This window comes from Podarcis filfolensis, assembly GCF_964270895.1.
Source record: "Podarcis filfolensis genome assembly, chromosome: 3".
NCBI lineage: Eukaryota > Metazoa > Chordata > Lepidosauria > Squamata > Lacertidae > Podarcis > Podarcis filfolensis.
The window spans coordinates 106,539,218-106,564,103 of NC_139606.1; the positions used below are offsets into that span (position 1 = coordinate 106,539,218).

General features: G+C 40.7%; 1 protein-coding gene across 3 annotated transcripts in view; it reads left to right on the forward strand.

The window, feature by feature from the left end:
* The first annotated feature begins 103 nt into the window (after positions 1-103).
* ACSS1 (acyl-CoA synthetase short chain family member 1) overlaps positions 104-24,886 on the forward strand; it is a 31,234-nt gene continuing 6,451 nt past the window's right edge. Inside the window, exons 1-8 of one of the 3 annotated variants that reach the window (XM_083605115.1) lie at positions 299-817; positions 7,162-7,258; positions 13,229-13,428; positions 14,810-14,985; positions 16,701-16,853; positions 18,076-18,223; positions 19,508-19,645; positions 20,955-21,047. In XM_083605115.1, the coding sequence (XP_083461241.1) occupies positions 466-817; positions 7,162-7,258; positions 13,229-13,428; positions 14,810-14,985; positions 16,701-16,853; positions 18,076-18,223; positions 19,508-19,645; positions 20,955-21,047 (1,357 nt within the window). In that variant the 5' untranslated portion in view covers positions 299-465. Of the gene's footprint in view, positions 818-7,161; positions 7,259-7,857; positions 7,875-13,228; positions 13,429-14,809; positions 14,986-16,700; positions 16,854-18,075; positions 18,224-19,507; positions 19,646-20,954; positions 21,048-24,886 lie in introns of those variants that run through there. The other 2 variants (XM_083605114.1, XM_083605116.1) reach the window with 2 other exon arrangements.

The following is a 24,886-nucleotide window of genomic DNA, read 5'->3' on the forward strand; positions in this document are numbered from 1 at the left end:
CTGTGGCGCAGGTGAGGCTGAGCTAGAGAAAGAGACCAGCCCAAATGGGGTCGCCCTGAGCTTCCGCCGCGGCTGAGTGCCGATTTTTGAACTTTTTTCGAATCCCGCCTCACGGTTTAACGGCTTAACCGCTCCCCGCTACGGCAGTTCCCGAAACTCAGGAACTTTTCACTTGTTCCACAGGCTTCTTTTTTTAAGTTTCCCCTCTGCTAAAGAGGCCGAGCACTCACGCTCAGTTCCTCTTTCGCCTCATGAGACGCAGGGGAAAAGGGCGGGAAAGGCGTGGTGAGGCGAAGGAGGAGGAGAAGGAGGAAGCGCGCAGGGCCAACTTGGCTGGGCCAACTCAGAGCCTCAGGCGACCGATTTCGAAAGCGGCTTCCCCTCTTCGCCCCCTCGGAGGCGGCGCCGAGCCGGTTTCAGCGCCCCCCGCCGCCACACACCTGCCAAACCTTCGCCGGCGGCCTTATGGCAGCCACACCGTCCGCGGCTGCTGCCCTGAGCCGCTTGCGGAGCGCCCTGAGCAGGCGGCGAGGGAGGCTGCCCTGGTGGAGCCGGAGCTGGCCGGGCGCCCCCTGGGGACGGCCTTCGTGCGGCCGCCTCCTCAGCGGCGGCCGTTGCGTCTCTCAGGCGAGCGACCCCTTCCTGAGGGGCAGCTATGGCGAGGTGTCCCGGAGGGCGGCCGAGGCGCCCGGGGCTTTCTGGGGGGCGCTGGCTCGGGAGGCGCTGCTGTGGGACGCCGCGCACCACACCGACTGCGAGTGGGATTTCGCGCAGGGCCGCGTCCGCTGGTTCTTGGGCGGCCGCTTAAATGTGGCGGGTAAGGAGCGCCTTCCTTGGGCAGGAGGGGCGAGGAGTTGCCCCTGGCGCGCACACATCTTATATATCTCTCTCCTCGGTCCCTCTTCTCATTCTTCGAGTCCTTCAGGTTTCGAAAGCTTATCTAATTCAGTGCCTGGAAGTCACCACCCAAGTGATATGGAAAGCCAGGCGCCTGCAAAGTGATGAGGTGGCTGTTAATGCGGCGAAGAGAAAGAAAATAAGGGGTCGAATGCGCTCTGCAGATGCTCAGAGGCACCTGCATTGTGTCAGGTCGGGCCTTTTAGATCGGCCCTGCTGCGAAAAACAAGTTTTAGGGCCTGAGCTGTGGCTTTCTGGAGCTGAGCTCAAGGAGCCCGCATGAGTTGTAAGACTACACAAGTTTTCCAGTGCAGAATGCTCTGGAAATCTTGTGCATCTGCAGTTCATAGGGTGCCTAGGCTAGGAAAGTGTTTTGGAATAAGACCTCGAAGAGTCAACATAAAGGAAAAAAAATTAGCTGTGGCTTTTAGGATAATGCATCTTCATATTTAAAACACATTTTCTCCCCACCATCTGCCATGCATTTGTGAAAGCCAATGTGGCCCTGTGGATAGAGTACAGGAAATAGAGTTCAAAGTAGACAAACAAGCTTTTTCAGCAATTGTCAGCTCACATAATGGAAGCAACCTTTGTTTTGTGTGATGCAGGTGGCCTTCCTTAAAGATATGCTGGGAGGGAAAGCAATATGCAAATAAGTGAATTGCTCATTATTTTTATTTCATTGTGTTTGAGGTCACGGCGGGTTCATCATTCTCATATGACATGTTTTTTGCTGCTGTGGTTCTTGTGAGGTAGGGAAGCAGCATTTTCATCTTACAAATTAATAGCATTTAAATACTTTGCTGTGGGATGGCAGGGGACGGGGGGGGAGGCATTTTACCTCCAGTGGACATTTCCATTGGTGCTTGGAAATACCACATGGAATGCGGTTGAGCAAGCGTTGCAGGGCCTCCCTTATTTATACTGTATAGTCATATATCAACGTAAAAGGCAGATTATAAGAACAGAAGAATAGCCTGCTGGATCAGGCCAGTTGCCCATCTAGTCCAGCATCCTGTTCTCACAGTGACCAGCCAGATGCCTGTGGGAAACCAAGGAGCAGAACATGAGCACAAGAGCACTCTCCCCTCCTGTGTTTTCTAGCAACTGGTAGTGGGAAACATTACTGCCTCCAAAGTAAAATGAACAAAAGACAGGTCCCTGTCCCAAAGAACTTACAAAGAACTTTTGCAGGTATATATATATATTTTACCAAAGAACTTAAAAGTCATAATTACTTAAAGCTCTCTGAGAGCTCTTTTGGGTGGCAGTTTTGCATACTCCTGGTTGCTTGCTGTGTACCATATTGAGAGTGTGGGAAGCAGAATAAAATGAGTACCCTTGCCGTGTGTGTGTGATTATGATGCACACAGGTTGGATATATACTAAAAGCATGTCTTTCAACATTTGAGATTGCCATATAGGTTTACCTAATATAGGAGATATGCTTATATTAATTGATTATTATTTCAGGTGGCAGCTTTTTCTATTGATTAACCCTGAGAATGAGCATAGTCCCTGGATGTTGGCTGCAAAGTGCATGTCATTTCACATTGGCCTACAAACATTTCATGCATTAGACTTTGCAGTTATATTCAAACAGTTAAGCACAAATAAATAACAGTATTAACTTGTTAGATCCATAATTCCGACCCCATCGGGGGTTACTGTGCCCCACTAAAAAGAAAACTAGACCCCAAAGCCCTTTAATTTGCTGTCTTGTTTTTCCACAGAGTTGTTAAAAATACAGACCACCACTTGCTTCCTTCATTGTTTTAGACTTTTCCTATCTGCTCCACAACCTTTTAACCACTTGGCTGACCTCAGATCTTCTGGAAACTACCATCTGTTTTAAAATTAGATTTGGCCATTTTTTCTAGTTTGGGCTTATTCACTTGTAACTGAATAAGCTAGATATAGGATGGGCTTAGTTTGACTAGTAGAAAATAAGGTGTTGTCCTATGAAAAAGCTATGCAATGCTGTAAGAATGTAAATGAAACAGCTTCCAGAAGCTTTCCTTGCAAAAGAACCTATTATTAGATTTTTGAAAATCCCGCTGTTAAAAATAAGACATGTATAAATAAAGGCCTTGTAAGACATATACTGTACAGTATGTACTTTTACATGATTCTACAGAAAGAGTGAATGTATCAATACTGAAACATGGAAAGCTCAAGGAGCTATAGTTTGTGATGGTGCTAACCACTTAATTCAACACAAATTCCTCTTAAATAGTTGCTATGGGCACTACATTTTTCTGGTACATGGAATGCTTGTTGCTAGGAAGCCTCATCTTTGGAAGTTGAACTTGGCTTTGTGGTAAAAGCACTATTTGTTCCCACCCCTCCTGCTTTTAAAACTTGGATAGTAAATGAAACTGCTAGCGGATGAGGATGTGATTTCTCTTTATTATTGGTTTTCTGCAGGGTCTGTAATACTAAAATGCTTTGTGACAATTATTTTTTTAAAAAATAAAAATCTAACTTGACCACAGTCGACAATTGAAAAAATGACCTACAACCTCTCCAAATATTATGTACTTAGCATGAGACTGATTTTTTTTGTTGTTGCTCCTGCATCCCTTTTCCTTTTTGCCATGTCACAATGGTTTATGATATTTCAGCAGTTACAGACGTATAAATAACAAAAATGAAGATTAACCAATAGAAAAACAGTTCCATGAGCTTTAAAATTGATTTTGTTACTTTAATGGGATGGACAAGCCATGCACCCTCAGTCCCTGCCTTATTTTTTATTTGGAACAGACTATTACTCCCACATGTCCTGCTTTGAAAGAAGCTGAATATACTGAAGGTTTTCCCTGTCTATTTGTCTTGATAACTTTCTTTTTTCTCCTTTGGCAAAGATTATTCAAAGTAGAATTATAAGTTTAATGCTAAACATAATGAATCTGTGACTGTAGATTTCGAGCATATTCAATGACATATTGAAAAATTAAGGAAAAATGGTGAAAGATGAAGCTATTTGAGGTTCTTACTGTACAGTGTTGGGGACCAACAATGAGAGAGGGCTATTGCATTTGTGCCTTGCTTGTGAATTTCCTAGAGGAAACTGATTCTCCTGTCAAAGTCATAAAGTATGTGTTAGTGCAGCTTTGGTAGATGAGAACTGAACATTTTGGCTTTAGCATTCCAAAAATGCTTTTTTAATAGCCGTTTTTCTCCTGTAAAGTTGTTTATAATACCAGGATCTTAATTTTTTTTGTGTTAAGTAATACCAAAGAATAGGTGAAAGTGCCTCTCAACATGTGCTATGCAGAGTGCTGATCCCTCACTGCCAAATGATTTTGTGTGCAATCAATAACGTTCTAATTGTAATCACTGTTTTAACTAGCAATAACAAGGTAATAAGATTTTAAATCCACAGTGGCTCATTATAAAGTAAGTGGCTCTGAAGCCCTCTTATAGGAACTGGTGTCCCCATGGCTGTTTGCCGCTAGCTGTGACTGCATAAATAGTGGCTATCACCACCCCCACTAAAGTTGAGTGCTAACCTTAGCAAATGAGGCACATGAGATGATACACATTCAGCAAAAGCTCAGGCTACAGTAATCCTGGAACAGTACTACTTTATAGGGGAAGGGTTGTAGCTCAGTAGTAGAGCATCTTCTTTGCATGCAGAAGGTCCCAGGTTCAAGCATCTGCTGGAAATGTTCCCTGCCTGAAATCCTGGAAAGCCATTGCCAGTCAGAGTCAGTTCCACCTGTGGGGTGGTTGTGGGAAGTGGCATGATTAATGTTCTCATGGGTGTAGCCAGGGTTTGTTTTGGGGGGGAGGGAGGACTGACGTGATTGGTCAGTTAAGGATATTACTTGATGGGGGGGGGCAACTGGCGCCCCTTGGCTACACCCATGATTGTTCTCCATATATAAAAAAGCTTCCTTTCTTTAGAAACAATTACAGTAGAAGTTACGTTAGGACCTTTCTCCCCACTTCCTCTCTGTTAATTTAAATACAGTTGCACTCATTTACACTTACAGTTCATTTCAGTTAATAAAAAAGATACAGCTGTTTCTCTTACACTGCTCTGTTAACCATGTTTACTCAGAATTAAGTCCTACAGAGTTCAGTAGGCCTTAACTCTCTAGTCACAGTGCTTAGGATTGCATCCTTCATTATTCCAATTGTTCTCATTCAAAGTGCAACACAGCTTCATAAAACTCATGGGATTTAAACCTAGGCACATCAGTTCTTCAACACTTTCTGGATGTGAGTTTCTATTTTCAACAATTACCCATTTTCAACAATTACCACAGTGATCAGGTTTCATCATTGCAGCTGACATGCTGGAGAAATCTACAGTAAAGTCACAGATGACATTTTCCAGAAATGCCACATTTTCTTCAGCTGCTTCTTTTTACAAGTTAATATTCTACAAGGTGAGGGTGTTAAGGTTACTCACAGATGGCTTATTATGCTGAAAGAAACTGCTTTAGAATCTATTTCAATTTGATCATTGACTAGCATTCGGTCCAATTCTTTGTAGCTTACATGTGACATTGTTCAAAATTCAACAGGAAGAGCTGCCAACTTTCATTTATTTTAATGGAGCTTTCTATATTATGCACACTTTTGTTAATTATATTGTGACTCCATTTCATATTTGCTCTACTTATCACTCTACTTATTTGCTCTACTTATCACTTTCTCTTCTTATCTTCATATCACTGTTGTATGCATTCTTACTTAGAAGATGACAATAACTTGCTTAAATTGGTTTAGAGTTGATGTGTTAATGTTTAATGGGGGGAATGTATCTTGTCGTACATGTTTCATAGAAGAGGATAGCAAATTGCATTGTAATAAAAGGGTAAAAAGAAAAAATGATTATAAGGTGTATAAAAATATTTTAAAATAAGTAGAATTTAGCTAAAAAGCAATTCTCAATCAAGTCACCAGTGTATAGAAATAATCAAGGTCATGAAAACCATTTAAATGTTAAATATTAAGGAAGAGAAGAGTTAAATGACCTAGTTAAGCTACCATTGCCATACACATAAGAGTTGAGAAGGTACTTGAATGTGGCTGGAATAATTAAAGGACTCTGGTGCTGCTTTTGTTTATTGAAGAAGCCTTAATTTTCAAGGATGTGATATTTGGTCTCAGGCATTGGGGGGGGGAGGAACATACAGTGGAATTAAGTATTTTACTGCATAATTTTCCCAGTAAAGTTTCTTTAAGCTTTGTATAGTGAAGGACTGTCCTTGATTGTTGATTACAGTATTTGTAAATACGTAGAAGACTCCCTTAGGGTCAAATTAAAAGAAAAGGACACCAACAAGGGCATTGAAGGGATTGGCTGAAGAGCACAACACTACAGTATTAGGTTTCCAAAACATGAGCTTATAATTACAAAACATATGCATTTTTAGAAGGGTGAAACATAATTACACAACAGCTGCCTACTACAAAATCTGATGGCCAAACTTCAACTTTGATTTTAAAAGGCTGGATTTCCTAGCCTTTAAGTGCCTGCTAAACTCAAAGCTGAGGGAGAATTGTGTGTATCAATCATCCTGTGCTTAGGAGGCAGGACTCCTTTCAGTATGTTATACACATTCCAATCCCTCCACATAATTGTAATATTTAGCAGAGAGAGTGGGGGCGGGGGGGGGGGAGTGCTACATTAACCAAATGGCTTTCAGTCTCTTGCCTTTCCAATGTCCTGTTGCTCTGCCTTTCCTATGCAGGCCTTAGCTAGAAGCTATATTTTTCAATAAATATAAATAGATAGATAAATATTATGCATACATTCCTGGCTTACATACCAATCACATAGCTCTTGTTTGCCTGGTTTTAGACTGTAGGTGGTCTTTTAAACTACAAAGAACATCAATAACCCATGAAGGGAGTTAGTTGTGGCCATCTTGTGTTATAAAACAGAATCCTACTGTTAAAGTTTCAACAACTGTATATGGCAACTGTATCTATTGACATCCTTACATTTACTGTCTCAGCATTCTTGTAGATGCTTGACTGTAGTATATGTTTATAAACTAAACTGATGTACAGTGGAATTTCATTTTAATGATTCTGAAATACTGAAATCATCTGAATACTGTACTTTGATGCTCTTGACTATTTCATTGGGACATTATTGTAGATTTGCATGTCAGAGGCTCTTTAAATAAATTATATTTGTTCATTATCTTTAAAAAATATTAATAGCACAAGTTGATTATCAAATCTGACACTTTAGAATCTACTGTAAATGTTGCTTTTTTATAATTTGTTTCTCTGCAGTTAACTGCTTGGACCGGTATGCACAACACTCTCCAGAGAGAGTGGCTTTGATCTGGGAAAAAGATGAGCCTGGCACTGAAGAGAAAGTCACCTACAGGTATGACTTCAGAATGTGTCTTATACTGCAGTTGGGGCATGCTTACTGCCTACTTCAAGAGCTTTTGTACAAAATCTTTTCCATTCTTTAATGATGGCCAGCCTAAAGAAGAGGAATCAGTCCAGGAGTAGTGGTGAACAAGATAGCAAAGATAACCAGTGTTTCTTTTAGCAGAGCGGTTCCCAAATAGTGGGTTAGAACCCAGCAGTAGATTGATGAGACATTTGGCGGTAGCTGAGCAGCCTGTCAGAAAGAGGCTACTGGAAACCATGTGGCAATGTAGCCTAAAGAATATTCATAACTGCTCAGTTGTCATTAACAGGTATTTAAATTGGCAGAATTTCATTATGATTAAATAATTTCTGAACCCCTTAAAATATTAATCTATTACAAAAAATTACAAGAGTACAGTTACATCTAAACATAGTTACACATAAAAATGTAACAAAAATTTGCCTGACTATGCTATTTCAACACATGTACAGTAAGAAGCTAGCTATGTCAGAAGAGGAAATACACTAGCTTTAGCTTGATCGCAAACTGTAAGAAAAAGGAACCAGTCCACATGGATGTGAGGTCTTTCTGCAAATGAACATGGGCTGCGTCTAAGAAAAATGTAATAATATCTCTGTGCAGCCCACCTTGGAGGATTTGTAGTGCCTCATCACAATCCTGGATTGCCAAGAAACCAAGTTAGGGTAGAGGAGCAAAAGTGAAAGCTGGTTGCACAACAGCGGTGGCCTTGGCATGGGGGTGACACTGACAGGGGAGAGTGGTGGTTTGGAACAATGGCAGAAGTATGAGTGAAGTCCTATGAATTATTTCAGAGCTGTGCATTCTTTATCTGTCTCACGTGAGACAGCAAGGGAATGGAAGAGGAAGAAGTTTCAGGACAGCAAGAAGGGGGGATACTGAAAGGAAATGAGTGGCTCTTCTAAACAATGGCAGGGGTAAATTGGTCATGGGAGGGAAATTGTGGTTTTAAACAACAGCAGAGATTGTACCTTAACACAGTGTATTTCACTCCTGGAACCATTTGCTATCTTCAACATGATGTTCCAGACGCAAAGTAATAATTTAGAAAATATATGTTATTACCAAGCAAGTACTCACATGCACATAACATCCATAAGCTGAAGTTAACCTTCTCTAACTGAACAAGCTAACTGACTGACTTGCTCTTAAGATTCTACTCAATTTAAAGCTACAGCAACATATACAACATATACTAGGAGGTAGGCAAGGGAGACTGGCTGGCACAGACCTTGTCTTCTTAATGGCACATCACCTTGCTCTTTGTTTTCCAGACTGGCTCTTCTCCCAGGTGATTGCCTGTATGGGAAACTGATTTGGCCTGTTTGGCTAAATCCAGCATCTGGCAGCCCATTTTAATACTCCAAGCCTTGATTAAACTCCAGTACCCACTAGACCCAGGAATTTAGGAGAGGATCTGACACCAATAAATTTAGGGGAATCAAGGCACCCACAAACTCCTAACAATATATTCAAATATTTAGTTTCATATTCAATATGATGGAGTCATATCCACTCTAGTCTGAGATTCGTATGAATAGCATATTTAGTTTTATTTATGAAATTAAATACATTGGAACTCTCAGCCAAACCATTCATTGCATTCAATGTCTGATCACATTTAATGTATATGTTGCTTTTTAAATAGCAATTTCAGGGGCAATTTGGACATGGTGCATTTATTTATTTAACATAATTTCTATATTATTTAATTGTAATAAGCCTCTAAGTAGCGTAAATAAAATGCGGGGCCCTTCCTTCTGCACTGTGATTCTGATGAAAATTGCCCCACAGAGCACAAAGTTGCTATTTGCTGTGGGAGCTATATTGTTATTAGTGCCAGTAGCAATTTATATCCCATGGCAAATGGCAGTTTCGTAGTGGGTTGTTTTCATTGATAGCACAGCATGGGGCTGAAAGAGGAACGGATAGCCGCATGTGTTGCATTCTTGATCCTGAAATGGTTCCCCTCCCCCAAATTGTGCATAAGGCTCATTGGCTATTTTAAACGCCAGTATGTTCCTTTAGGTATTTTGTTAGGTTTGCCTTCAAGTAAGAGAGTTTGAAGAAACTGAGCTCTGACCATACTCTGGTCTTTGGTCGTCTCAGTAGGGACAAGGCCTGCAAACAGTGTTTCCTTTCAAGCTGTTCTGATATCTGTTAATAATAGCAAGTTGTTGGGAGACTTATCAGCTAATTAACCAAGCTGCTATAAAAATGCATTGACTGCTCTAAGGAGTTTTGTCCATGCCCAGCTGTTGCTTTCAATAGATGTAGGTATCACAGAAAGCAGGTGACCAGTGAAATAAAAATATGTGTGTTGACAAGAGGCATGAGTACTGTACTTTATCAGTAAATAGTGTGGACATTTTAGCAGGGATTATTATTATAGTCTGTGTTATAGCCACATATTATTTATTATTTATTGAATTTACATCCTGCCCTTCCTCCCAAAGCAGACCAGAATGGCAAACAGATACACAATTTAAAAACAAAGGAAAAAGCATTCTATAACAGTCAACATTCTAAAGGCAGCTACAATTGAAAACATCTAAAAGCAGTTACAGTGACAGTTAATGATCCTGAGGTTGCCAGGAGCAGTATTCTTCAGCCACCAAATGCTTGGGTAAACAGGAATGTTTTCAAATTTCTCCTGCAAATTAATAATGATAGAGACAGGTGCCCCTCGCTATGGAGGGCTTTCCACAACAGGCAAAATACCACTGAAAGGGCCCCGTCATGTGTCAGCCGCACCAGCTGGGCAGCTCCCAGCAGTGGCACTATCAGCAAGGCTTCACCTTCTGATGATAGGGTCTGAGCTGGAGAAGGCGCTTTTTTGGGTCCTTGGAACCAACGCCATTAAAGGTTTTATATTGCAGCACCAGTATCACATGGCCCCTTCAAGCTACCCCTTATCAATGCAGCAGTTGCATTCTTCACTAGCTGTAGCCTCTGGACTGTCTTCAAGGACAGCCCCATGTAGAGCACATTACAGTAGTCTAAGCAAGAGGACAACTGAGGCCAGGCTATCCCAGTCCAGGAAGGAACCATAGCTGGTGAAACAACCTAAGCTGGGCATGAGCACTCGTGGCATACATACTTCCATATCTGAAAGTAAATAATGTGTACCTCCTACTTGGAGTGTCTGGGAAACACTGAGATGGTGTTGGGAGGATAGGCCATTTTCAACTTGGGCCTTAACTTGGGATCAAATATTTTCATTGGGAGTTTCTCATACCCCTAGTTCTTTTTTTTTAAGCAGGTCAAAAGAAGTTTGCCACTTGTTCAAAAGTTTTGGCACTTTGCTTCCCTCCCTGTAGAACGCCCTCCCATCAGATGTCAAAGAGATAAACAACTACACAACCTTTAGAAGACATCTGAAGGCAGCCCTGTTCAGGGAAGTTTTTTATGGTTGGTGTTTTTGTGGTATCATGTGTTGTAAGCCACCCAGAGTGGCTGGGGAAACCCAGCAAGATGGCGGGGTAATAATAATAACAATTTATTTATTTATTTATTTTATTATTATTATTATTATTATTATTATTATTATTATTATTATTATTTTATGACTTGTAGCTACATGTATTCAGAAAATATATAATACAGTGACAATGAACTGGTGATCATCAGTTAAGGTTTTGCTCCAGATTTTTGCAGCATGATCCTAATGCATATTTGCAAAATACCACAGTGCCATCTTGATGCATATTTGCAAAATACACAGTCATAAAACTGATCCATTGACAGCTACCAGTGGATAGATAAATGTAATATATTTCCATGAAAATATTTGCTTTATCTCAGGAGAATGCATGGAAGCATTGGCATATTGATAACTGTATAGGAACTGTCAGCAAAAGAGGCTGTCGCCTTTTTTTTAGAGGTGTCGAATTGCGGATGCCTGGATAGTGTTGCAGCCTACTTCTTGAGTGGAGGAATGGAAAATATACAACTATATATATACCGCATTTTTTGCTCTATAAGACTCACTTTTTCCCTCCTAAAAAGTAAGGGGAAATGTGTGTGCGTCTTATGGAGCGAATGCAGGCTGTGCAGCTATCCCAGAAGCCAGAACAGCCAGCTGTTCTGGCTTCTGAGATTCAGAATATTTTTTTTCTTGTTTTCCTCTTCCAAAAACTAGGTGCGTCTTATGGACTGGTGCGTCTAATAGAGCGAAAAATACGGTACTTTAATAGGAATAGAAACAGTTCTAGCTTTTGTTGCTGGTTGGCTTTCTTTCTGAGCACAATACAGGGAGGGAGGAGTTTGTGGCCCTCCAGATGTTGCTGGATTGCAGCTCTTATCATTCTGCAAATTTCTCCTGGCTGTTTCTTCCTGCTGTGCTTCATCTGGTTACAGAGCACTACTGGGAGGAAAAATAGCCAAGGGCATTTGCAGGGGATAATCCAGCGGTGGCTCGTGCCTACAGGGACTGGTAGGGCAGAAGGCAGAGAGCTGCACGAGGGCAATGCTGAGAATGAGAGGAGGCACTGACAACCAGTGCCACCCTCAAGACTGAAAGCAAGTAGGTGGAGCCGGCTGAGGTTGGTGGAGCAGTGTCCCATTTGACCTAATGGACCAGCCTTCACCAGACTCATCCATGGATATGAGCAGGATTAAACTCCACCTGTCAATTCTCACTTGTAAATGTCTTCTGGCCCCTTTGTTAGTAATAGGAGACAAACCTCAGCTTGGAAATCTTGAATTTACCGGTACTTCACAATGTGTAGTTCTGTCCTTATAGTCCCTTCTGAAATGTTCTGATCCTGTGCAGGACTTTGATACCATATTCTTGAAACATATCTGAATTATTTGGATAGTGTGAGATGGAATGGTTGTCAACTAAGACAGCTATGGTTTGGCAGACATCCGAGTTTCTCATTTTTGTTTAGCCATAAAACTTGTAGGTAGCTTTGGAAGAGATACGAACTTTATATCAGTCTCCATTTAATTATTTTTAGACTCTATTATAAGAGTAAAAACAACTTTTTTTAAAATAGCCTTATTCATAGATTTGTTGATTTCGGGTTGGGCCATTAGTTGCGTAAGAAGTAATTACACAATCAAATGCATATGAAACAAATTACAGTTTTTAAGGCTGAGCAAGGAGGCATGCTTCTTACAAAGCATTCTTTTTTATATTTGAACACTGTAAGTGTCTCTCGAATGCTAAGAATGTTGATGAAGGCCAAGTATTCCTCATGTCAATATTTCAAAAGCACCATTGATTTCTATGGTTCAGCAAATGTTGTTATCCAAAAGACCAGCAAGAGACAAAGCTAAGGATTGTTATACCATTTTTTGGTATAATTCAGATAACAACTTCTCTGAACTTTAGATTATGTAGTAAAATGGTTGCTCTCAGCTGTTAAAACAGTGCATATATTTCATTATATGACATACCTCATTCTGTCTTAATGGCAGGTAATTAATACATAGTAAATAACTAAATCCTGCATAGATGGGGACTTTGGTGGAATAATAATTATCTGTTATAGATCTTTAGACTGGCCAGTGAATAATTTCCAAAACATTTCCCCCCATTTCATAAGTTCACTACTAACAATGAGTGGGTACCAGTTGCATGTACTGTACAATATTAAGCAAACATGGCAGTTTCAAATTTTTATTTTAATAACTTTTTGCAGTTTCAAATTTTTAACTTTGTTTGCGATATAGAAGTAAAGTAAAAATACTAAACTGGCTCATCCACTAGGACATAAAAAAAAAAATCTGGTGGAAATTGATTTTTCCCCAATGCAAATTACCCTAATCGGCACAGGGGCTTTTCCTGGGATATCTTTCAATTCGAAATTTTCTTAAAAACTCAAATTACTAGGATTGGCATTGCTTTATACAAGCCTTATGCTATAGAAATACATATTTAACAAACTGGAGCATACAGAAATGACATGGTTGTTCTTTCCTGTGTTGCAGGGAGCTTCTGGATATGACTTGCCGCCTTGCTAATACATTAAAGAAAAATGGAATAAAAAAAGGGGACCGAGTTGCTATTTATATGCCTGTGTCCCCAATGGCAGTGGCTGCCATGTTGGCTTGTGCCAGAATTGGTGCTGTTCATACCGTTGTCTTTGCTGGATTCAGTGCAGATTCATTGGCAGGGAGGATCAATGACTGTGAGTAGTTTTCAGATGCTGGGAAGGGGTAGCTGATAAAGCCTTTCCTCCTCCCAGGAGGGGAGGGGTTGTGATCGGGAGATGATTCTTGCGTCATGCAGGGGGTGCTCTGCCCCCTGCTTCAACTCCAGGGCTGGCGCCACTCCCCTCCCCAGTGGGGGCACCCAATAGGGAAGCTCGACGGGGGTGTGGCTTGCTGCTCAAACGCAGCCGCGCCAGCGATCCCCACCATTGCACACACATTTTCTTCAAGTCACCCACCCTCCACTCCCTTTAGATTAGCTGTTCCTGAGACTTTGCTATGGACCTCTGGTTGGTCGCCCTGTTTAACCAGGGGGCATGGTAGGAGTTTTTTCCAATTGGCTAAATTGGCCCGGCCTCTTGGTTTTTTTCGCCTACCTCGTAGCAACCGTCACAACTTTCGTGGTATTTGGCGGTTAGGCATTGGAATGTGTTGTTGGTGTTTCGGGTGGCAAGGTGTTGCCATCGCCTTCCCCGACAATTTTGGGTATTCCGCTAAAGGAATCCGGCGGTCGTGGATCCTGTCCGATGCCCGTGTGGCGGGGGGCCATGGCACGACCCTTGGTGACATCAGGAAGAGAGCCTATAGTTGGATTAGCATCAACAGGCTTCCCCTACTGGTGGTTAACCCCTCCTCAGACTCACCCCTCTACAAGTGGGTGGAGTCTAATGTTCCGTGGTCCAATGCCTAAGCCAATACTTTCTCACATGCTGTAATCAATAAAGTTGTGGCCTTTACCTTACCCATTAACCTTACATTCTGTGTCCACGTGTCTTTATTCCCCAAGCGGGGATCGGGTCCTCGAATCACAAACATTCATAGTACAGTATGACTTTTTTCTCATATTGCAGGGCAGTTCTCTTCACACACAACAGGCATTCCCATTATGCATGACTAATATTCTCCATCATTGAAAAGAATGTGTTAGCCTCTGTATGCACAAAATGTGTGTACATTAGAGCCCTTTGTAGTATGTTGTGAGGAACATTGGCCAATGGGCCTCATTACACCCACCAGCCAGTTATATGATATCAGATGCAGAGATTTGTTATCTGCGGGCTAAGCATCACAGCACTATGATAAGAGTTAAGCCTCTGCTTAACTATAGAGTCTTGAAGCTTCTTACAAACTAACAAATTTATCAGGGGGTGTAATCTTTTGTGGACAAGAGTCTTTCTAGTTTTGCTACAATACCTTTTGTTTCTGCTGCAACAAAAAACACTGCTACCCCTCTGGATACTGTGTATGAGCTACTGTTCTGCTATACTATACAGTACATAATGTCTTGGTTACAATATTACTCGTAACAATAATGGAGGAAAAGAAACTGCTAAGTCCACAAATGATTTTTCTTGTTAGCTGAATGCAAAGCAGTCATCACCTCTAACCAGGGAGTCAGGGGCGGACGTGTCATAGAACTGAAGAAGACCGTGGATGAAGCTGTAAAGAATTGTCCAAGTGTCAAGTGTGTCTTTGTGACTCAGAGAACTACCAACAAAATCCACATGGGCAGTCGTGATATTCTCCTTGAAGAAGTATGTTCATGATGTTCATGGTACTTCTTTTAAATCAGGTATTTCTATAGGGTGCAATAATATTTTATCACAGCAGGTTATATGCTGGTGTTTTGCCTAGGACAAATTAATGTTGATGAGCCTAGTTTTATAATGAATCAAAGGCCAGGCTGAAACTTGGAATTGTCAAGTTAGTGCATCCTTGGATTGCAGCTTCATATCTAGATATGAGAGTCCAGAAAAACTGGGGAAATTTGGGGGGGAACCCATCTTTCCCCCCCCCATCCCCATTATTTTCTGAAGCTGTTTGTTTTTGAAAATTAGACACATTTTTGGATTAAGAAATCTTTTACTTCAGAATTACTTTTAAGACAAGGTGTTCATATATTTATTCTCCCAAAATGATTTTTAAAACTGTGTAGCAGGAAGACTTAGGTGAGTCTGTGTTCAATCCTGGATCATGAAAAATTGCAAGCAAAATAAATAATAAATAAATAGTAGCAATGTAAAATATTATGAAAGAGGAGGTGTATTAATTAAAAAACATGTTGGAATAAAACAGTCATCAAAAGGTGGGGAGTGATAGAGTATCTACTCCCTTGGGTGGGGGGACCACAACTGAAAAGGTGCTCATTTTGTGCCACCTCTCCACCTCAGATGGCAAGTGGGAGCATGGAGGAGCCTCTCCAGAATGAAACACTATTCTTGAGCAGGTTCATTCAGGAGGATGTGGTTCTGTATCATTGTCCCAAGACGTTTCAAAGACCAATGGCAGCAACCACAATTGAATCTGAACGGATTTCAAACGAGGAAAGTTGGTCAAGGATTGAGCAATATGTATAAATCTCCTGGTCTTAGCAAAAGACCTAGTGGCTACGTTTTGAATCAACTGTTTCTGGACTGTCTTCATGGACAGCCCTGTGTAGAGCACATTGTAGGTATCCAACCAGGCAGTGACAAAGGTATGTATAACAGAGGTCAGGTCTGATTTCACCTGGTAAGGACACTGCTGACTTACCAAATGAAGATGGTAAGGCGTTCCTGGTCAGTGCCTGCACCTGAGCATCTAAGAGAACTCTCAACCAGCAAACTTACTGTTTCAGGAGACATGCAACCCCATCAGTACAGGTTCCGCACATACATCCAGATCGGCAGATCTCCCATTTAGCAGTACCTGTCCTGTCTGGATTAAACTTCAGTTGATTCACTCTCGTTCAGGTCAAAACTGCCCTCAAAACAGCAGTAAAGAACTTCCACTGTTTCCCCAAGTTCTTGCTTCTTCCAAGATAACTGAAACAAAAGAGGATGCATGGTCTCAGTTGTAATAGCTCCCAGTGAAGAACAGTGCAATGGACTTGTGGCTCCTGGCTGAGTTACCCAGTAGCTAATTAGTTGGTACACAGCCTCTGGACAATACCGTATCCATACCCAAGGTGTGCCTGGAGTTTACTGGAAATGGCAGCTGTCAGTAGAGTGCAGCACAATAGACTTTGGGCCACTGTTTCTGCACAGAAACATGAAAATGTTTAAATAAACAAAACCACAACTCTATGAATCCAGAACATTGCTTCAGTTTTTATGGAATGGACCTTTTTTTGGATGTTTTTATGTTTAAATATGTGCTGTAAGCCACCAATCAGATGGGTGGGGTATGATGATGTTGTTGGTGATAATAATAATAATAATAATAATAATAATAATAATAATAATACTTCCTCTTTCTTTTCTTTATTTAGGAGATGGCTAAGGAGGTGCCAGTTTGTTCCCCTGAAATAATGGACAGTGAAGATATGCTCTTTATGCTTTATACCTCAGGTAGCACAGGAAAACCTAAAGGGATTGTTCACACCCAAGCTGGCTATCTCCTTTATGCTGCCTTAACGCACAAGGTACACCAGAAATCATATCCCTTGGAAAATAACACTTGTTGTTTTACTATATCAGTAGTAATTGTGGAGAACAGATAGTAGAAATAAATTTGTTTGGGGGTGGGGAGATGTACTGATGATTTTTGGAAATGGTGCCTGGTAAAAATTTCTCTGATTCCTTCTGCTAGACTTAAATTATATGCACACCAAAAGCTGACACTTTAGCCCTAAAATGTCTAAATAATTTATTCAGCTTCAGTATTGAAAAGTATTTTATTCCCTCCATAACTCTGGTTATACATTCTATTGGGCAAATGTCACTTACCAGAGATTTCATTCACTTATTTACAGCATTTGTATTCTGCTACAAAAAATAGATTTCTTTGGGTGGCTTAACAATAAATGAGTGAAAACAGGCAATAAACAAAATAACATGCAAAATGAAAACTACATAAACACAACAGAAATCAAAACTCATTGCACTCCAAAATGTTAAAACTGAGAGGCGCAGACTACATCAATTAAAAAGCCTGGGTGAATGGAGAGGTATTCATGTTCTGCTGAAAAGGGCTTAAGAACAGTGCATAGAGCAGGCATAGGCAAACTCCGGCCCTCCAGATGTTAGGGACTGCAGTTCCCATCATCTCTACCTAACAGGACCAGTGGTCAGGGATGATGGGAATTGTAGTTCCAAACATTGGAGGGCTGAAGTTTGCCGATGCCTGGCTTAGAGTTTCCCTAAAAGCAACTTCCTAGTTAGTAGTCAATGCCCTCCTTTCTTCTGCTACCTTGGTCATTTTGCTCCTCCCTGCTCACACTGGGACAAATCAACCCATGATCTCTGGCTTACATATGAATTGGGAATCATGATTTGTTTCACTCCCAGCAATGTTTCTTCTTGGCGTGCTGACAATGGTTTGATAGAGCAAAATAAATCATATTTCCTCAAAGAATCCTGGGAACTGTAGCTCTCCTCTCGCAAAGCTACAGTTCCCAGCACCCTTAACAAAATGCAGTTCCCATGATTCCTTGTGGGAAGGCATGTGCTTAAATGTATGGTGTGGATCTGCCCTTGGCCATCACATGAAACCATGAGTGTGAAGGGCAAAGTGGCTGTACACCTGTTTCACCACTTGAGGTGTACCATATGGTAAATAACTGCTGAAGAATGCTGGAGAGTTTAATTAATTACTTAATTATTAAGCATGTAAACTCTAACCTGCTTTACTGTTCATCTTTGTAGCATGTGTTTGACTACAAGCAAGATGACATTTTTGGTTGTATGGCTGATATTGGTTGGATCACGGGACACAGCTATGTTGTGTATGGACCACTCTGCAATGGAAGCACCACAGTTCTGTTTGAAAGCACTCCAGTCTATCCTAATCCAGGTGCCTTAAATAAAAACTTAAAAGTTTAACTCCTGGGCATAGAGAAGGGCTGTTCATGTAACAACTCCCAGTTTCAAACTCTGGCATCTCCGTCTAGGGCTGGGAAAAGATTCCTGTCTATAATCCCCAGAGAGCTACAGTGTAGACACTGCTTGGTATGCACATGATGGTAAACCACAGATTACCATGCAAGAACAATGCACTGGTGCATGCTGCTCAGTTGCCCCCACTTTGCTCCACCCTGCATGCCTCTGGGAGAAACATACCATAAAGTATGGCTTAGCATTACGTGTGAATTGGCACTTGTGGTTGGTTTCTCTCCAAACAAACCACAGGTGGAGTTGTCTTGCTGTTAGTGATTTGAAAGAAAGAAACCAGGAGTGTTGGTTCACACATATTCTGAAACTGAGCATCATAGCAACATAGAGCAGGTACAAACCTGCTGTACCTGGAACTGGGTGTAGAGAATGCTGCTGAATGGGACACAGCTGTGGCAGCTTGAGGAAGCACCATCCACCTTGGGCCTGGCCATAAAAAGCAGGTCTAGAGTGAGAGACTAGGGTGATGTCTGCTGTTTCCAGGCATTCTTCCAGGCATTGGTGTGAGACTTTTGTGGGTGAGCTGAAAGTTTGTTTGGACCCTGGGTGAGAACCTGGAGGCTGATAGGGAGGGAGTGTCAGAAGTAAAATTAATTTATATTGATTTATATATCTTAGTAACCTTCTATTGATGTACTTGTATTAAGATATTAGAAATGAGCATTTTCAGAGGTGATGTAGCAGCTGCCAACCTTCCACCGCATATATTTGAATCTGTAGCATAAGGACTACAGACCAATGGATATATGATAAGGTTTGGTCTTAATTGTTAAGAAGAGATTGTCCACATTCACCTGCCAGTCACCATCTTGCTATGTGTTTAAGGAGTACAAATGGTATCTCAAATGACCTGTTTGGGCTCGATTTAAATGGTAGGTGTTGATTTTAGTATAGATCAGTGGACTTACTGCTCCAGCCTTAAACATAAGCCTGTACAAAGTGTTTTGGGTGGGGTATACTAATAGTAGTGGTATTAGTATAGTGGTATCAGCTCAACAACACAAAGCACAATGATGGGCTAGTGTGACAGGCAGAGAATATATAAAAATATTTTAAAAGTCTTTAAAAAGCAGGTACTTTGTGCCCATATTACAGTATGTGTTTTCATTGTACTTGGATTATTCTGAGCATGTAGTGCTTATGGAGTTCACAGAAAAAATTGAGATGATCATTTGGAATTTTGCAGGTCGCTACTGGGAAACTGTTCAAAGGTTAAAAATTAATCAATTTTATTGTGCTCCCACTGCATTGCGATTGCTGCTGAAGTATGGAGATGAATATGTAAAGAAGTATGACAGATCTTCCCTAACTACACTTGGATCAGGTGAGAATGCACAATTTAAGGCTTTGTTCCGTTTGAAGTCAGTACTGCTGATTTCTATGGAAGCAGATTTTCCCAGTCCTGTAATGATTTTGAGAGAGAGAAGCTTCTTATTTTGCCAGAGATTTATGAGTTAAATCTTAGAAATACCTGAGAGTATGAAGAGTACAGTGCAAATTTTGTTGACAGTGGAAAATGTCATATTACTCTTCAACTGGGAGGTCAGGATCCATATGTGGATCACACTCTGACATTAGCTGGATTGCACCAGTGGAAGCTTTATCTTCTAAAAAAAGGGGAGAGATAAATAATAACCAGATGGAAAAGGAACACAAGGACTTGTGCCCCACTAATTATTTCTAATTTACCTGCCAAAAGTACTTCTAGCACCCAAGAGTCCAATAATTGAGTGGTTAGAGATGCTTTCAGTAGGTAAAGCTTTTCTCACTCTGGCATGACAAGCTGAAACATCCTTGAATCTCTGCAACTATTAAAATTGCAGGAGGCTTTGCTGTCCCTGTTTGCAGCTTAGAGAAAAAGTAGAAATATGCAATCAATGATTGAAGTTGGGATCCATCTCAACATTTGGGATTAAAGATGGATCCTGGAGATGATAAGGAAGAAGACTACTTACACAGCCAGTTTAGTCCTGTGTCACACTCGCATTGGAGCTGTGAGTGGACTAACCTTGAAATGGTATGGCAAGAGTGCTGTAGAAGCTCCAATTTGAGCACTGAGTGCACCAGCCAATAAATTATACTTTATTAATCAGACAAAGCACAAATTCATAGGCTGCTGTATTTGCAAGGGCTGGCCACTCTCATACCTCAACAGTAGTAATCTAACTGACAAGATGATGTGAGCTGCCTCTTTTGCAAATATCTGAAGAACATTTTTGATTGTTGCCGTTCTTGGTCTTGTGCACCCAAGTGCTTGTGGCTGTGGAGAAACAACCTGGGAAATTTGGTTCATGACACCCAACCCCCTTACTCTTTATAGTATCTGCAGTAGATGCAAATACACACATTTCATTTTCAAAACTTCCAAAGTTTTCTGATTTTTAATTCGCGTTTGTAACTTAAAGGTTTACAAAACCTTTCTTTTTAATTTCATCCTGTTGCTTTATGTCCTATTTTTAGTAGAAAGGACAACCAATTCTGAACATTTTTAGTATGTTTCTCTACCAGTTCTTCTTTTTGCTAAACATATCCAGTTCCTTCAGTCATTCTTAATATGATTGTTGATCAGTTACCAAATACAAAATACTTTTGGCAGAACTCGCAATTCTTCCTTTTACTATTTTGGATTTTAGTGGGAGAACCCATAAACCATGAAGCTTGGCAGTGGTTCTACAATGTGGTAGGAGAGGGACGCTGTTCTCTTGTGGACACTTGGTGGCAAACAGGTAAAAATAAATGACAGTTTTAAAAATCTTTCTACCCCTCCCCCTTCACACACGCACACACAGAGCATTGTGCACAATAAACATTGTGTGTTTATTGGGTAGCTGCTAGCATCCTGTTTAAAGCCATCTTATCAGGCTAGAGGAACAAGAAATGGCTTGTGCAACAACCTCTAGGCCTTTGGAACTGCCTGGGGCATCTGACCTTGGTGCAAGTCTTCAAACTACTGACTTCTTAATACTAAGGGAATATCTCTAAATTAGAAACTCTCATTACAAAAGAGCCTAGGGTTCGGATCCCCTGAGCTGTTTCGTGAGAACACCCCTGAAGTTAGTCTATCTAGTTTAAATATTTATTTGAAAATAGAATGATTTTTTCCATTATTGCTGATGCTCAGAAGCAGAAACCTTAATCTCTCAAAAGCTTTATACCCAATGCAAAAACAAATGCACACATTCCTGTGAGAGGATTTATTATTTCCTTTGGACAGAAATGGTAGTGGTAAGAATAATTCGCATGGAGTGTTTATGAGGATATAGAATGTGAGTTGATTTGCCATCGTGTTAGCTCAATTGCACATCTCACAATCAATTTAAAAATAGCTCATTAATTGCTGTTTATCCGCTCTGGAACATAGCTCTCTGAAGCAGCAGTATGCCACAAGATAATCAACTTGAACAGGCATAAAGATTAACAAATCAGGCTTTACGAATCCATTTGAAAGCATTTGGATGAGTGGATAAGTGAGAGGGAGATTATGAGTATGTGTGTGTGTGTGTATGTGTGTAACAGGGAGCTCATTGTGCACATCTTGTGTTAATATATTTGCAAAGTTTGATCAAGCTCTACACCGTAGCATAATTTTCAGATCCAGTGTTCAATGAACCTTTAGCCCTCAAACCAGAGGTAGCTTGCCTTATAGGAGGTCAGATTGTTTGTCCATCTCACCCAGTATTTTCTATTGTGTCTGAGAGTGTCTGCCAAGAGTCTTGGGCAGAAGTCTTTCTAATCACCTGCTATGTTTAACTGGAGAGGCCAATAATTTTCAGTATGCAAAGCATGTGCTCCAGTGATTAACTGTTTTTCTTCCCCATTTATTTTGGAGACTTACACAAAATTGAATCTGAAAAGTCTGGTAAAATAAGAATAAAAATCATTTGATGCTAGAAAGACAGCAGCCAGTTCTAGGGGAGCTTCCCTGGGGCAACATTCCAGAGCTATAGCCCTTTCCGGGTAACCATCTACTTCACCTATGAAGGCAGGGGAACCTGCACAAGTGTCCCTGAGCCTCAGGTAGTAAGAGTTTAGCAGCTGAGCAGGCTTGTGTGGGAACAAGTTGCCCTTCAGGTAATCTAGTCCCAAGCCTCATAATAATACCAGCATTTAATTCAAGGTTAGCACAGAAATATCTAAGCATGGAACAGCAAATTCCAGAACATTAAACAATGCAGACTTGCCTGCATTGTGGGCTGAGTAAGATCCAGCTGCTCAGCTCCACCCCCTTGCCTCAGAGGCCCTGAACAGGCTCTGCAGTCTAGCAGACAGAAGCCAAAAACTGACACCAAGGAAGACCAAGGATGTGGGCAAAAATGGTCATAATCCTTTCACCATAGAGACATTTCTGACACCATATTAGGATTTGATTTTTATTCTGAGAGTTTTTTGTAAGGTGCTTTGACAAGACTTTTGAGGTTATATAGTATTCTAAACAAAAGTTTGTCACGACGCCAAAAGGATGCATGGACTATGGCGTGGTGCTAAATGCAGCTTGAATATTCAGATACTACTGTGGTTAATGAATCTAGCAAATTTCAAGTATTCAAAGCATTTTGGGTACATTGTATTATTAATCTTAATAGCCTGTAATGTAGGAATTATTGTCTCCCTTTTCAGATAGGTGGCTAAGAATTTAGTGGCTTGTCTATGGGGTTTTTTTTTAGGTGAATGTGAAATTTAGGGTTTAACTACACATACCACATACATGCATGTGCCTTAGGCCTGACACTAGCTTCAGAAAGTTGTTGCTGTTTTTAGTTGAGAAGCAGTGGGCTTGGGTAAGGGGTGCTCAACCTTTTCCCTATTCACTATGTCTCTTGCACAGTTCTCTTTCTAGTTTTACTATTCTGCCAATTTCTAAACTGACTTTCATCCATCAAGATCCCAGAGCGGTTCTAAAATAATTACATTAACACAATAAAATGTAGTCATTGAGAAGCATTGTGATATAATTTTCTTTGAAGCACCTTTTTAAGATAACTAACAAACCAATAGCACCTAGTACCCAAATCCAATTAAAAAAAACTAAAGCAAGAACCATTAACTGTTGTTTAAGATGCATACCAATGCAGCACTTACGTTTGAGAGAAAATAATGATAACTATATGGGAACAATTCTCAAGTTGAAACTTAAGTCTTGGAAGTCAGTACAATACACTTCATACTCCTTCCCTGTTGAGTGTTGATGTGCTTGTGATTATTTTACATGTGAGTTTATTTCTGTTTCCTTTCTTATAAAAGGAGAAGAGTGTTCTGTTTCCCCAGTTAAGAGGACAAACAGGATAAAGGGACTAATGCCTTAAAAGTGCTATATGCACAATAAATAGTAACAATAGCTTTAATGTATTTTGCAGTGATTTGTAATTAGGGCAAACATCCATTACCTTTGAGACATCCCAAATAATTTCCCTGTTAGCATATAAGCCATGTTTGAGCCCTGATCTCCATAAATAGGGGGTGGGGTAGGGAGATGAAGGATTGCTGTTTTGTGCCAACTAGGACAGCCCTACCCTCTCCTTTTCCAACCTTCACAGGGCAATCAGGAGACAAAATCCCTAGATATGAATAGCAAAAATTACACATTTACCAGTAGCTCTTCATTTGCAGTAAATCAAAGTTATCAAAGGAATTGAATACAACTGTTGGATATGGCTTTCTTTATTTGTAGGGCCTAATATTCCGGCGGTTTTATTACTTTTGCTTCTTTTTGTGTATCTGTTAGTGTTAGGCTATAAAAGATCTGATTAAGGTTGAAATCTCTGATCTGATTTAACATTTATCCTGAGAGAAATGAGGAAAGAATGATTAAGAGGCTCAGTCCTGAATTGAAAATAATCGCAGAATGCCCATAATGGGTGGGAGAATCTAATCCTATATAATAATAGTATTTTAGTCTCATAAACCGCTTTTCAAGCAAACCATTTGAAGTGCTGTGAAAACAGCACAAGGAAGCACATTCCATAATATCCTTGCACTTCTATCACTGCTGTTGAAATTACTTGCTAAGTGTATGAAATTGGGTTGAATACAATTTTCTTGGCAGCTTCATGTTGGGGAGAAAAATAAAACAAGCCGCGTCCCTGTATTTTTGCACAGGAACTGATACCTTCCCTATACTAGTCACTGCAACATGTTTAAGAACTTGTCCCCAAAGATGCCACTATAGATGCTTTAGTGTGGTTTCATGAAGTGACTATAGTCCCATTGGCACCAGCATAGCCAGTTGTCAGGGATAATAGGAACTGTAGTCCAAGATCGTATGGGAGTCTATAGTTGCTTGCCCCTCCTTTAAGATGTGGTTGTCTCCCCCACCCAGCAGCACCCATCTTTTTCCATTGTGGATGGTTTGGCAGTCCATATAATGTAGTCTAGAAATCTAAATTTTAACCCGGTTCTGCAGGTGCCCATCTTTGCTCTTAACCATTGCGTGGTTAGGGACAGAGACAAAATTGAGTTTGTTAAAAAGGAGCTTGCGAAGGAAAATTTTATGTCCGGGAGAATAATCATTTCTGTGGCTCTTGATAATGCTGGACTTCTGGTAGTATACCCACCCTTGGGAATCCAG